Raw genomic sequence first — 12,175 nt, 5'->3', positions numbered from 1 at the left:
AGGCGGCTACACGACAATGCCTAAAGCCCCTGGGAGTATAAGCTGCAACGTGCTGTCATGATTACACGACAGTCTGTGCGCTGTGAGCCCGAGGACCACGAATGCTCTGCCCACTCAAATCTTAAATGTACTCGGGGCCCTTTATGTTTTTATGGTTTACGGTTCAAATAACAACTAATCACTGCAGAAGACCAAAGATTTCCCAGCCTGAAAATCTGATGGGATGTTACATTCCCTTCCCCTCCAAGAGAAGGTGCAGTCACTCCAGGAAGGCTGAAAGAAGAGGGAGGCTTTTCGGGAAGGTCTGGCATTGCCCACCTACGCCTGCTAGGCCAGGGAAGATCTCTTGCTGCTAAATGGCCATTTTCAGGGCTTACGGCGTCTGACACGGGAAGGTTTCACACGGAGCCCCTGCCACCATCCTGAGAGTTCATGTGGCCCAGCAGCACCCTGATGGTCAACATCAGAGCCACTCAGGTCCCGAGAAACTGGCTCCATCACCAGCCAGGGACGCCACACAAACCCCAGACCACTACCCCTAAACCCAAAAGCCACAACATGAATTGACTGGCTTTTTAAGAACACTTGAGATTGTCAGGAAGCAGGAAGAGCTGTTCTCCAGACCACATTTCTCGCAGGCGGGCCACAGCTTGTCTGTTTTGTCCCCGAGTGCCAGGCCCCACAGCCTGGGAACGTGGGCATGCTGCCAGGATCTGGGTTTCTCCGTCACACACCTCGGCAAGATGTCTGCGCTCAGAGGTCTCAAAGGGCCTGAGTCCCCAGTCTGCACACTGGTGACAGGAGGGCCAAGTTTTTAAACTTCCAGGTTAGTTATAATAGCATCATTCTGTAACCCCAAATGAATTAACAGATCTGGGCATTGCTTCTCCATGGCTGCTAACATTCAATGAAAAGGAGAATCAGGTCTTCGGTGACTGCTGAAGGGGAGACCCAGAACTACAAGCCGATTCTATGAAGCGCTCTGGGCAGACGTTTGAACCTGAGTCTGAGCAAGCCTCCAGCAGAGCAGTGCTTTCACCTCTGGCGCACTGACGGCTTGGACCCCACTCCCAGAAATCCCAATTTGACTGGTCTGGGTGGGGCCTGGAAAGAAGTGCTTTTTTTTTTTAATAGCTCCCCTCGTGATTCTAAGGTGCAGTCACGGTTGAGAACCACTGCCCTAGTTCCAACTATCAATTTACAGGAAATACAAAGGTTGGAAGAGCGCGTTAGGTGATGTGACGGAGGTGCAGCTGGTAAAATGCAGGCTACGGGGAAACTCTACCAGATGAATGACCTTGCTTTTTCAAAAGTAAATTGCAAAGGAAAAAAAAAAGAGAGATGGTGGGGAAACCCATAGACTAAAAGATCTAAGAAACATATCACCATGCAACGTATGGATCTAATTTAGATCCTGATTAGAAAAAATTATAAGGCAATTGGAAACACTTTGAAACTGACTAGATACTTGATGATATCAGAAATACAGCCAATTTTTAAGTGTGGTAATAATATTGTGGTCGTTTAAAATGCAGAGTCCCTGTCTTGGAGAGATACATGCTAAAACGTTTGAGGATGAAATGATTATCTGGGATTTGCTTCAGAATAATCTGGGGAAATAAGTGGGGGAATAAGTGGGGAAATGGGTGGGACTCTGGATGAAACAAGATCGCCTATGAACTGAACAATGTTGAGCTGGGTAACACGTTCATGGGGTGCATTCCGTTATTCTATTTTTGCATATTTGACAATTTCCGTAAGAAAAAGGTAAAAAGAAGTAGGGTGATCTGGGCACCCTGGGCATTGATGCCTGTGTGGCAACAACTGCAGGGGGAACGTGCTGCGTCCTCCGGTTTCCCAAGTGCCCTCTTGGCCAAGTTCATGCGTTATACATTAGCTGTCTGCTCCTTGCACTGGAGTTTGGGAACCCTGGTACTGGGGAAAGCGGGGCAAGGGAAGGGAGAAATTCCCTAAGATACTAACCATCATTGATTGTCCACTGACTGTGTGGTTCTGCGCACATAGAGATTTGGAAAATAATTACATGGCAATATGAAAACACAAACCCAGAGGAGCACTAGTGGTTAACAGTGAAATCCCCTTAGAACGCTGCTAAGGGGCTGAGCAGACCTTGTACGTGGGGGCAAGGGGGGGCGGGGCTTAGCAACAGAATGCACACCAAGGTGGAGGGCATTTCCCTTGAAGAGTCCTTCTAAGAAGAGCTGCATTTCCTTACAGAAAAACCAAGCTTGGAGGAAACCCCAGCCACCTGTTTGTCTCTCATTCACCTGAGCAGCTCTATCAGCCGTTCCTCCAGGTACTTCTTGGTTCTATTCAGGTCATCCAGGTCAGCGAGCATCTTCTGGTCATTCTTCTCCCTGTTTGTCACCTCCTGGCAGAGCTTGCTGCAATACTCTTGGATTGTTGTCGTGGCTTTTTCAAGTTCCTTCTGGGTCCTGGTAGAGGAGCAGTCAGTTTTCCCGATTATCCACTACGTCCAGCTTCCCGTACCTCTGGGCTGACCCAGGCCTCTCATGAGGGGTTCCGCTGCCCTCCCAGCCGTACCCTCATCACGGGGAAGGAGCCCCTGGGCAGCACCTGCTCTGCTCACACGTGGTGCATTCCCCTAGGCTTGAAGACTCCTCTCACACACCCAAACTCTTCGTCCCCCGCTACACACACACACACACACACACACACACACACACTCCCCACCCCCCCAAACACAAGGGCGTCCTGGGAGAGCAGGTCGACCTCAGGTCACTGGGACCACCTCAGGTTGAGCTCAAGTCTGCACCGCTTGGTTCTTAGGCAGGGCCTGAGGTTATGAGAGGAGCCCGATGGGCAAGGCTCGTGGGCTGGTGGTGGGGGCTTTGCAAGGGGAAAAAGGAGTCGGGACAGAAAGAACAGAGGCACAGCTCCCTGGAGGTCACACAGAGGACCAGTCCTCCGTGACTCTTTGGGACTCTACCCAGGGGGCTCGGTGCTGGGCATACAACAGGCTCTCGGTCTGCACTGCGGGCCTGACAGTCCGAGGACTAAGGAAGTCTGTCTGGGGCACTGCAGCCTTGGCCTACAGCAGCGGCGGCTGGCGGAGCCAGGCTGTCTCCCCATCTTGCCCACCCCACTTTCAACTCGGCTACCCCATAAGGCAGTGGTTTTCCAAGGATGCCCTACAAACTCCCAAGGCCCAGGAAGATGTTCATAAAAGCGTCAGTAAACAGAGGGCTCCGCAGAGACAAATTAATTTGTATCTAAGCCAGCCTTTTCACGTCCACTGTAACATTGTCAGGCGGTTGTTTCCTAGACACTGTCCACCAAAATGACCTCATGGGTGTACACACACGCCCCCACGGCTTCACACAATGAGTAACAGAAAACCCAATCCTGAGCAGATGGATTATGAAACTTCGAGCAGCTAAAACATTGGCTCTGAGATCTCACAAACCACCACAGCACTTAAAAAAGTAAAATAAACACACACACCACCAACTTGGGAAGTTCGATTTAAACTGTCCTGTGAACGTGACCTGGCTAAAGGCAGCCAGGTATGAGAAGAACTGCACATCCGGGTCACGGAACATCGAACATGCTCTGGATCTCCCGTGGGGCCTGGGCCCAGGCCGGGAAGGAGGGTGAGGGGCAGGGATGACGGGACAGGTGGGGAAGTACAAGCCGGCCTTCGTGGGGGCCACACGCCACGTGGGCCCCGCACCCCATGCTCCTGACAAACCTGCCTTAATCAGGCCTCGGCAGGACCAGCTTGGCCCCATCAGCAGATGGGGGCTCATGCTCACAACTCCAGGTGGCCCCCAAGCCTGACGACGGGGTGGCTCGGGGAGGCCTGAGGGCCGGCCACACGGAGGGCCATACTGTGAAGTTAAAAAAAATCACGACAGAAGGGTGACGACAGCATGATGTGCCCTCCATGGGCACGGCACCAGAGAGGCTGCAGGACGCAAGCCCATCCTGGTCCCTCACTCGCTCACTCTCAGGGGAACCCACACCTCACCCTGCGCCTCTCATTTCACAGCAAAAATGATGAAGAGCTCCAGTCAAATCCATAGCGGGGAAACCACACACACACACCCACACACACACGCAACACACACACACACACGCACGCACAGCCAGTACCCTACAGTAAAACAGAACACAAAACTATCTGTCTATGTATTTTTTAGGTAGTTGGTGAGAAAAACGACTCGGGAGCCAAATGATCTGGGTTCTAACCCTACTGCTAACACTTACGTCCTGTCTGACCCTGAGACGGCGACTCAACTCTTCTGAGCCTCGTCCTCCTCATCTCTAAAATGGGGATAAACAATTCCATCCTCACAGGACTGTTGGGAGGATGAAAGGGGCAAACAGATGCAAAACATTTACAAACAGTGCTGCTCCATTTCAGGCATAATATTCAAGTGTCTGTCTGCTGTCATGATTACCATCATTGTATCCCACTATGATTGCCTGTTGGTTTTTCCAAAGCATGACGTTACTGAACTGAAATGTGGCCTGCCAGAGATAAGACAGGAACTAAGAGGAAGGTCTGCCATCCATAGGGCCACGCTAAGCAGAATGCCAGGGTCTCTGGGGCACGTTTCGGGTACTTGGTGAGTCTGTGGCTTTTCTTGCAAAAGGCTTTCTTTAACCTCACATCAGCGGCTGACTTTCTAAATGACTACGTCCAACAGCCCCTCCTTCCCTGAAGTCACTACCACTGGCTGCGTGGGAGGACTGTGTCACCAACCTGTCCAAGCTTTCCCGGAGGGCAGCTGCCTCCTCGTCCTTCTTCAGCATGGCGGCCCGGTACTCCGAGAGGTGGCTGCCGCTGCGGCTCAGCTTCTCTTCCCCATCTGCCCGGGCGGCCTGGCATGGGACACCAGGGAGAAGACACTCAGCTTGCAAAAGCATGTGCCAGATGCCACAGGGTCACTAGCGAGCTCTCCGCCCCACCTGGCTGGGTCACTTCTAACTGGAGGGGCTTTTGTTTCTTTGTTTTTAAGTGCAAGAGGCTAAGAACCTTTGTTCTTATTTGTGGAGTGTGACACACTCCTGTTGTAATTATGTCCCCTAAGCATCAATTGCAACTGGTTGTGGTGGCTGGAGGGATGGCAGGTATCAGAATCTCCAGGGTGAGGGTGGAGGTGGGGTGACAGGAACAGGGTTCACCTAAAAAAAGTCACGGCCCTGAAGACAGGTTTCAGCACCACCGCTGCTCCCCACTCCGTTCCGAGTCACTGACTTAGAGAAGGCCTGTGGAGAGGACTAAGGACAACTTATTTCTGTCCCATAGGGCTGGGTGAAAACCACACTTGGCAGCTTCAGCCAGGTGCCCGGGGAGTGGAAAGGGACTGTGACACAAACTCTGGGTGTCTACAACGGTGAACTGATGACGGCTTCAGCTTGGGAACTGCAAGTCCTGTAGGGGGCCCTTCAATGGTCCAGTGAAAACCAAACCAGCTCCCCTTGCCCTAACGGGTCCACACTAGGCGTGGGAATGAGCAGGCAGAAGTCGCCACACGACTCCCGCGCCCAGGCGGCCCGGTGGGCCAGCCACTGCACAGGCTCCCGGAGCGCACCCCCCTGGGCCGCACAGGCCGGCCTACCTCCAGCTTCCCCACCGCCTCCTGGGCGGCCTGCAGCTGCCGGCCTTGGTCTTCAAGCTGGCCCCTGAGGTTCCTGCATTCTTCACTGGCGGTCTGGAGAGACAGAGATTGTAGAAGTGGGGTTCTTGTCCAAAGGGGTAAAAACAAGCTACCTCTCCCTTTTCTCCCCCAAACTCAATAAGCTTCAGGCTTCCTTTGGTAACAAAATCCTTCAAGCTTCCTAAGAGACTTAGCTTGGTCCCCAAGTTTAGAATTTCATTTCTGCAACAGAAAAAGTGGCCTATGAGCCGCATGGAACTGCACAGGATGGGGACCCAGGGTGGGAGGCACGTCTGTGGGGACAACACAGTAACTGCCTCAGAGCAGAGGGTCAGGAGTGACCCAAGTGCACAGACCTGGTACAGACAGACCAGTGGTGAGCACTGGAACCAGAGCCCCATGGCCGTGCTGCCTGTACCCTCGCTCTTCAGCCTTTTTCTCTGTGCAGTATCAAAGGCACATGGGAACCGCTGTTCTCATAACTCGTCTATCCCCAGGGCCTTGGGAAACCTCATTGTCATGCACCTGCTATCAGGACGGCACCTGAAGGGACAGAGAACCCAGAGACAGGACTCGAGGCAGCCAGGAACTGCTGCCATTCTGCAGTAGACTCTAGAGGCTCCGGCAAGGGTCTCAAACTCACACGCCCAAAGGGGATGGGCAAGTACAGAAAGGAGTGTAAGCGAAGAGCAGACGATGCATGCCTCCTTGAAAGCGGGCAGCCCCACTCAGCTCTGCTGACTCCTGCCACGGGGGCATGCAGACGCAGGCTCTATGGTCTCCCATGATTTCAAAAGCCTCCAAACTGGATTTGTAAACATCCTGCTCTTTACAAGCTGGCTACTAATTTAAAAACAAAGTTGTCTGCAATGGCCTTGAGTTTAGAGTTCTGGGCTAAGGCATCACTCCCCAGAGCTGCGTCCCTAACGTTCCTGCAGGGAGGAGGAGCTGGGATACAACAGCAGGACAGGACCTTGTCTGCCTGGGTGCCATGGGCCACATGCCTCCTCTCCTCTCGTGAAGTCACCAGGCATGGCCACAAAACACAGGTGACGCCCGGGTGGTCCAGGCCACGGTTACCTTAAGTTTGCTCTGGTAGTCCATGATCTCAGTGCTCAGCTGGAACTTGAGGGTGTCGAGCTCCTGGTGTGCAGTCTCCTGGAGGCTCTGGGCCCGCTGCTCAGCCTGGGCCAGCTGGGCCCGCAGGCCAGGCAGGGAGCTGGCCGCCTCCTCGGCCGCCTTCAGCTTCTCCTGCAAGCTCTCCTTCTCTCGCTGCAGCTCTGCCACTTGGTGTTCCAGGCCCTCTCGCTCCCTTGAGGCTGCCTCTTTAGCATCCTGGAGCTCCCGGGCGGTGCAGGCCAAGGCCCCCTCCATCCGTTCTTTCTCTGCGGTCAGCGCACAGACCTGGATGCCCAGCTCAGCTGTGTCCGTGTTCGCCCGGTGCAACTCCTCCTGCAGCTCGGCCTGTTCCAGGTGGGCTTCCTGGGAGGTGCATTTCGCGTGGGACAGCTCGTCCTGCAGGGCCTGGAGCTCCTCCCCCCTCAGATGAGTCTCGTGGGCCCTCTCGTCCTGCAGCACCCCCTCCTGCTCCGAGCACTGCAGCAGCTCCTGCACATGCGCCCTGTTGAGGGCTTCATTCTGTTCCTTGAGTTGCTGCACCAGGGCCTTGTGTTCCTGAAGAGCTGCCTCAGCCACACTCAGCTGGCTCTGCACTTTCTCCTGGTCACCCAGGGCTGCCTGGAGTGTGGCCCGGAGGTCCACCACCTCAGCCTGCAGTCGCTGGGCCTCCCCCTGATGGCCCTCCTGGGCAGCTAGCTCATGGGATGCGTTTTCTGGAGGTGGACCGAGCCCCTGGAGACCCTTTTCTGCTGTGAGGGTCTCAATCAGCTGGGTCTGCTGTTGGCACTGGCTCTCCAGAGCCCTGCGCTCCCCTTCCCGGGCCTCTGCCAGCTGCTGGCTCTGCTCTAGCTGCTCCCGCAGCTGCTGGCACTCGGCCTCCTTGCTCTGCAGGGCAGCCTCCTTCTCTGCCACGTGGGCCCTCATGGTCTCCTTGGCCTTCTTCACAGCCAGGAGGCTTGCTTCCATCTGGTCACCCATGTGCCGGATGCTGGCCTGCTCGGACTCCAGGGAGGCCAGGGAGCCCTGGATGGCCGCCTCCCGCTGCTGGAGCACCTGGTAGTCAGCTTGCAGGGCCTGCAGCTTGTTCTCCAGGAGCTGGTTGAGTGCACGCACACTCTGTAGCTCCTTCTCCAGCTCCCTGTTGGCCTGTTGGAGCACCTCCTCCTGGCCGCTCACTGGCATTTCGGTATTGTCCGTGGTTCCCTCCTGTTCCTCTGGCTTCTCGAGGGTCTGTGGCTGGGTGGAGTCTGGGGGGCCCAGAGCCGCACTCTGGTCCCCGGCCACAAGCAGATCTGGACCTGGCTGCCCAGCAAGCCGCTCCAGCATCCCCACCTTCTGGCTGAGGTGGTCTTTGTCCTGGATGAGTTGCTTCTTCTGCTCCTCCAGGTCACTCACATGCTGGCTCACCTGTGCCAGCTGGGTCTCGAGGAGCTGCAGCTGCCGTGTCAGGGACCTGGCCTCCTGCTCCAGCAGCTTCCTCTCCTCTCGCTGACGCTGCTCCCCCTGTCTTGCCTCGGCTAGCTCTTCCTCCAGGGAGCTCAAGTGGGCCAGCGACTCCTGCAGCCGTCTCCGGAGCTGGGATGTCTCCTGTCCCTTCTTGGACAGCTCCTCCTGGAGCGGAGCCATCTCCCTCAGCAGGCGCTCCAGGCCGGCCCGGGCCTCGTCCTTCAGCTGCAGCTCCCTGGCCAGCTGCTCCAGCTGGGCACTCTGCTGCCTGTTGAGCTCCTGGACCTTGGTGCTCTCCCCTTCTAGAGCTCGAAGCTTCTCCCCCAGCTGCTGGATCTCCAGGGCCAAGTCACCGGGGGTGGGCTCCTGCTGCCCCTTTGTGCCCAGTGCCGCATGTGCCTTCTGCTCAGCTGCGCCCAGCGGGTTCCGGACATCGGCTAGAAGCTGGTTCTTTCTGCCCAGTGAGTCCCGTGTGGCCTCGAGCTCCTGCACCAGAGGCTGCAGTATGGATTCCAGCTGTTGCACAGCTGAGTGGGAACCCTCCTCCTTCACCACTGCAGCCAGCTCCAAGACGTGCAGGCACTTCTGCAGCTCCTTCACTGTGTCCTGGGAGGATTGGGTGATTTCCCACTGCTTCTGGAGCTCGGCCACCATGCAAGTGAGGCGAGCATTGTCCTCAGCGGCAGCACGACCCCTCTCCTTCTCCATCTGCAGCTGCTCTCCCTGCAAGCTGATGGTCGCCTTCAGCTCCTGGTTCTCCCTGTCCAGCTGCTGCATCCGCTCCTGCAGCTGCTTCTCCCGCACCTCCAGCTGGTCCAGCTCCACCCGCATCTCGTCAAAGCCCTCCAGGGCCTCGTTGTTCAAGGGGCTGTTCAGGTCAAAGCTGGAGCCCATTTCCTGAGTCTGGGGAGGAAAAACCAAAAAACAGGTGGCTTTGGGCTGAAGCTACTTGGAAAAGCTTTACCATTTAATGAGAACAGAAGTAAAAATACAGCAACTCCGTGACCTAAGGTGAGTCTACCGAGCTATTCAAAGGACTAGAACCCCTTTGCTCACAGCACCTGCCAAAGGAGGTCAGCAGCACATCCCAAGGACACATCAGCACACAGGTGAGCTCAACTGAGACGCAGAAGGCATTTCCCATCTAGCCTCCTGTAGCTTTGGTAATATAGTGGATGTCGGCTCTTAGATAAATTAAGTTACATTTAAACTACTGTTCACCACTGCACCACACCCACAGCTGTTGTGATTGAACCACAAAATAGGGTAAAAGGTTAATCTACTCCTAATGCTGCTTACGTTGATTATTTTTATTTTGCTTGTTGATTAATTTCAGTGTTCTTTCCCATAAAACTATAAATAGCTATGATTCACATTCACATTTCTAACAAAATTAACAAAACCAACCCTACCCACTAGTTTACCGAGCACTTGCCGTGTCGAGCGTTCATGCACGCGTGCTCCCTCATTCAATCCCCACAACCCCCGATCAGCGAGAGTGCTTTTTATAATCCCTGATTTACGGATGAGCAAGCTGGAGCTCTGAGAGGGTAAGTCATCTTCCCAGGGTCACACAGCTGGGAGGTGACAGTCGGGATCTGACTCTGCCGCTTTTAACCACAGTGTTGAACTGCTTCTAAAAGCACTTAATTTTTCAAAGGCCTAATGAGTTCTTTCCGGTTATAAACACCTGGACTCTGGGAAACATGGGGCATAGCTGAGGGTTTATGTGGCTCTGGCTGGAACCACAGGTGTCTAAGAATGCCACCCTGAGCCGCGAGGGTCAGCGATGTGCCCTGGCTGACACTGTAGCCAGGCAATCAGCAGCCTTTCCAACATTACCTGCAGGTAGCTGCTCACCAGACTGCTCATGCTGGAGCTTCGGCTGGGGGGTTTCCACATGTAAGCCGAGGAGCCAGGGGCAAGTGTCCTCCTGCGGGGCCACAGAACAGACATACCTGGATCAGAGCCAGGAACACACACACACTTGCATGTGTGAAGGCCTTGGTTGTCACTAGGCAACCAGGTAGTGACAGGGAGCAATGTCCTCCCAGACAGTATAAGAAGGCAAAACCCAGCAGTTCCCACCAAAGAGCACATTTCCGTTGGGTCTGTAGCAAACAGGCTCCATTGCTAAAGTGGAAACATGACGGCTTTCCCCTCAGTGCCAAAAAAGAACTAAGTAAACGTAATATTTTGTAATTTTTGGTTTAAATTTTTCTTAAGTTTTGGTGCCTGCCATAGTCGGTCTGTTATTGAGGAACGAGTAGCAGTCAACCTGGTAAATACAGGTCACATTGGGCTTAGGGGCCCAGGGTCGCTGCTTTATAACTACACATATGCAATGTGGCTGGCTGAACTGCTGCCAAGTAGTTCTGGTAACTGCACCGGATGGTGTAGACAGAACACTTCCCTCATTGCAGAAAGTTCTATTTGACAGCCTGGAAACACGAAGCCTTGTATAATTCTTGTTTGGTAGGAACAGTGCAAACTAAACATTTTTATTTAATAAGAAGCTTTTCCTTAAGCTACAATGATTGCATTTCTAAAAACTTATTGGTGTCCACAACCCAGCAACTCCACTTGTCAGAATCTACCCTAAAGACAGTCACCTATGCACATAAGGAGACATATGGGGGCACTGTTGGCAGCACTGTAATGGTGGAGAAAGTGGAACCAGTCTAGCTCTGTGCTGCTAGGGAAACAGATAAAATGTGGCTTATTTGCACAACAGAATACTCCACACCAATCTTTTTTTGTAAAGGGCCGGGTGTAAATATTATGGGCTTGCAAGCCTTATGGTCTCTGTCACAACTCCACTCTGCCACTGTAGCATGAAAGCAGCAGAGACAACATGCAAACGACGGGCGAAGCTGTGTTACACACAGCCCTGTGGGCCCTGGTTGCCGACCACTACACTACATCTATAGAATTCTGTGGGCAAATACAAACAAAATCTCAAAAACAATGTGGAGTGAAAAAAAGCAAGGTGCAAATGATTAGCTACTTCATGATTCCATGTATGCAAAATAAAACTATATATACAAATAAAACATTTATGGATACACACATAGTAAAAAAATTCTTGCCTACATTATCAATGGATGCTAAAACTAACAGATGAGAGATGTATTAAAAGAAACAGGATAATAAACTAATCTCAAAGTATCTTACTACAAGATACATATTAATTACAATAGGAAAAACAGTCACTTTAATAGAAACCTGGCAGACCCCACTTTAACCAAATTATCATGGTTAACCGTGCTCATAATGAAACAAATGAGCATCTGGTGTCTCCGGATATAATGAATGGAGAAGGACACAACATTTGAAGTATTCCTTCCAAAAATGCTTAACCCTAAATTTAATAACGTGGTGTGGGAACAGAGCCAGGAGTGCAGTTTCCAAGCTCTTGCCCTCACGTTGAAAGGTGCTGGCTCAAGTAGTAAATGGCCATCAGCTGTGATTGGATGGCCATCAGCTGTGGCTAGTTGGCCATCAGCTGTAACCAGTGAGCCACTGGCCACTAATATAACTGCCGTGGCTACGCTAGCAGGAAATGGGGGCTAGCAAGAAGATGGTGGCAGAGTGTGGACTGCGGATCGTGTGGCTCCTGCCTCCTGTGTCTCCAACCCAGCTGCCAGCGAGACTATACGGGTATGACTCCCCTATCTATGGCTCTGTGGGTGTTCCTTTTTGGCCTCACCATGTCCTGTGTTCTTATGTGGGGAGCGGAACCAGAGACCCTGCATGACACCCTGTGTGACACGTGGAAACGTTAGACAAACTCCCATAAGGAACGTTTTACAAAATAACTGACTTGTACTTTTCAAAAATATCTATGCTATGAAAAACAAAGACTGAGACACTGTTCCAAGTTAGACTGTTCTGAAACAGAGACATAACAATTACCTGTAACATGTGACCCTAGATTATAGAAGACATTATTGGGATAATTC

General features: G+C 52.9%; 1 protein-coding gene across 2 annotated transcripts in view; it reads right to left on the bottom strand.

The window, feature by feature from the left end:
• Positions 1 to 12,175, bottom strand: part of FYCO1 (FYVE and coiled-coil domain autophagy adaptor 1) — a 73,978-nt gene that overhangs the window by 37,664 nt on the left and 24,139 nt on the right. For both annotated transcript variants that reach the window (XM_033131495.1, XM_033131494.1), the window contains 5 exons: positions 10,056 to 10,146; positions 6,729 to 9,116; positions 5,610 to 5,702; positions 4,751 to 4,869; positions 2,289 to 2,456 (listed from right to left, as the gene is read on the bottom strand). In XM_033131495.1, the coding sequence (XP_032987386.1) occupies positions 2,289 to 2,456; positions 4,751 to 4,869; positions 5,610 to 5,702; positions 6,729 to 9,116; positions 10,056 to 10,146 (2,859 nt within the window). The remainder of the gene's footprint in view (positions 1 to 2,288; positions 2,457 to 4,750; positions 4,870 to 5,609; positions 5,703 to 6,728; positions 9,117 to 10,055; positions 10,147 to 12,175) is intronic.

This window comes from Rhinolophus ferrumequinum, chromosome 17 (assembly GCF_004115265.2).
Source record: "Rhinolophus ferrumequinum isolate MPI-CBG mRhiFer1 chromosome 17, mRhiFer1_v1.p, whole genome shotgun sequence".
NCBI classification, from domain to species: Eukaryota; Metazoa; Chordata; class Mammalia; order Chiroptera; family Rhinolophidae; genus Rhinolophus; species Rhinolophus ferrumequinum.
The sequence above is the reverse complement of the archived record's forward strand: the minus strand, read 5'-3'. Positions and strand labels throughout refer to the sequence as shown.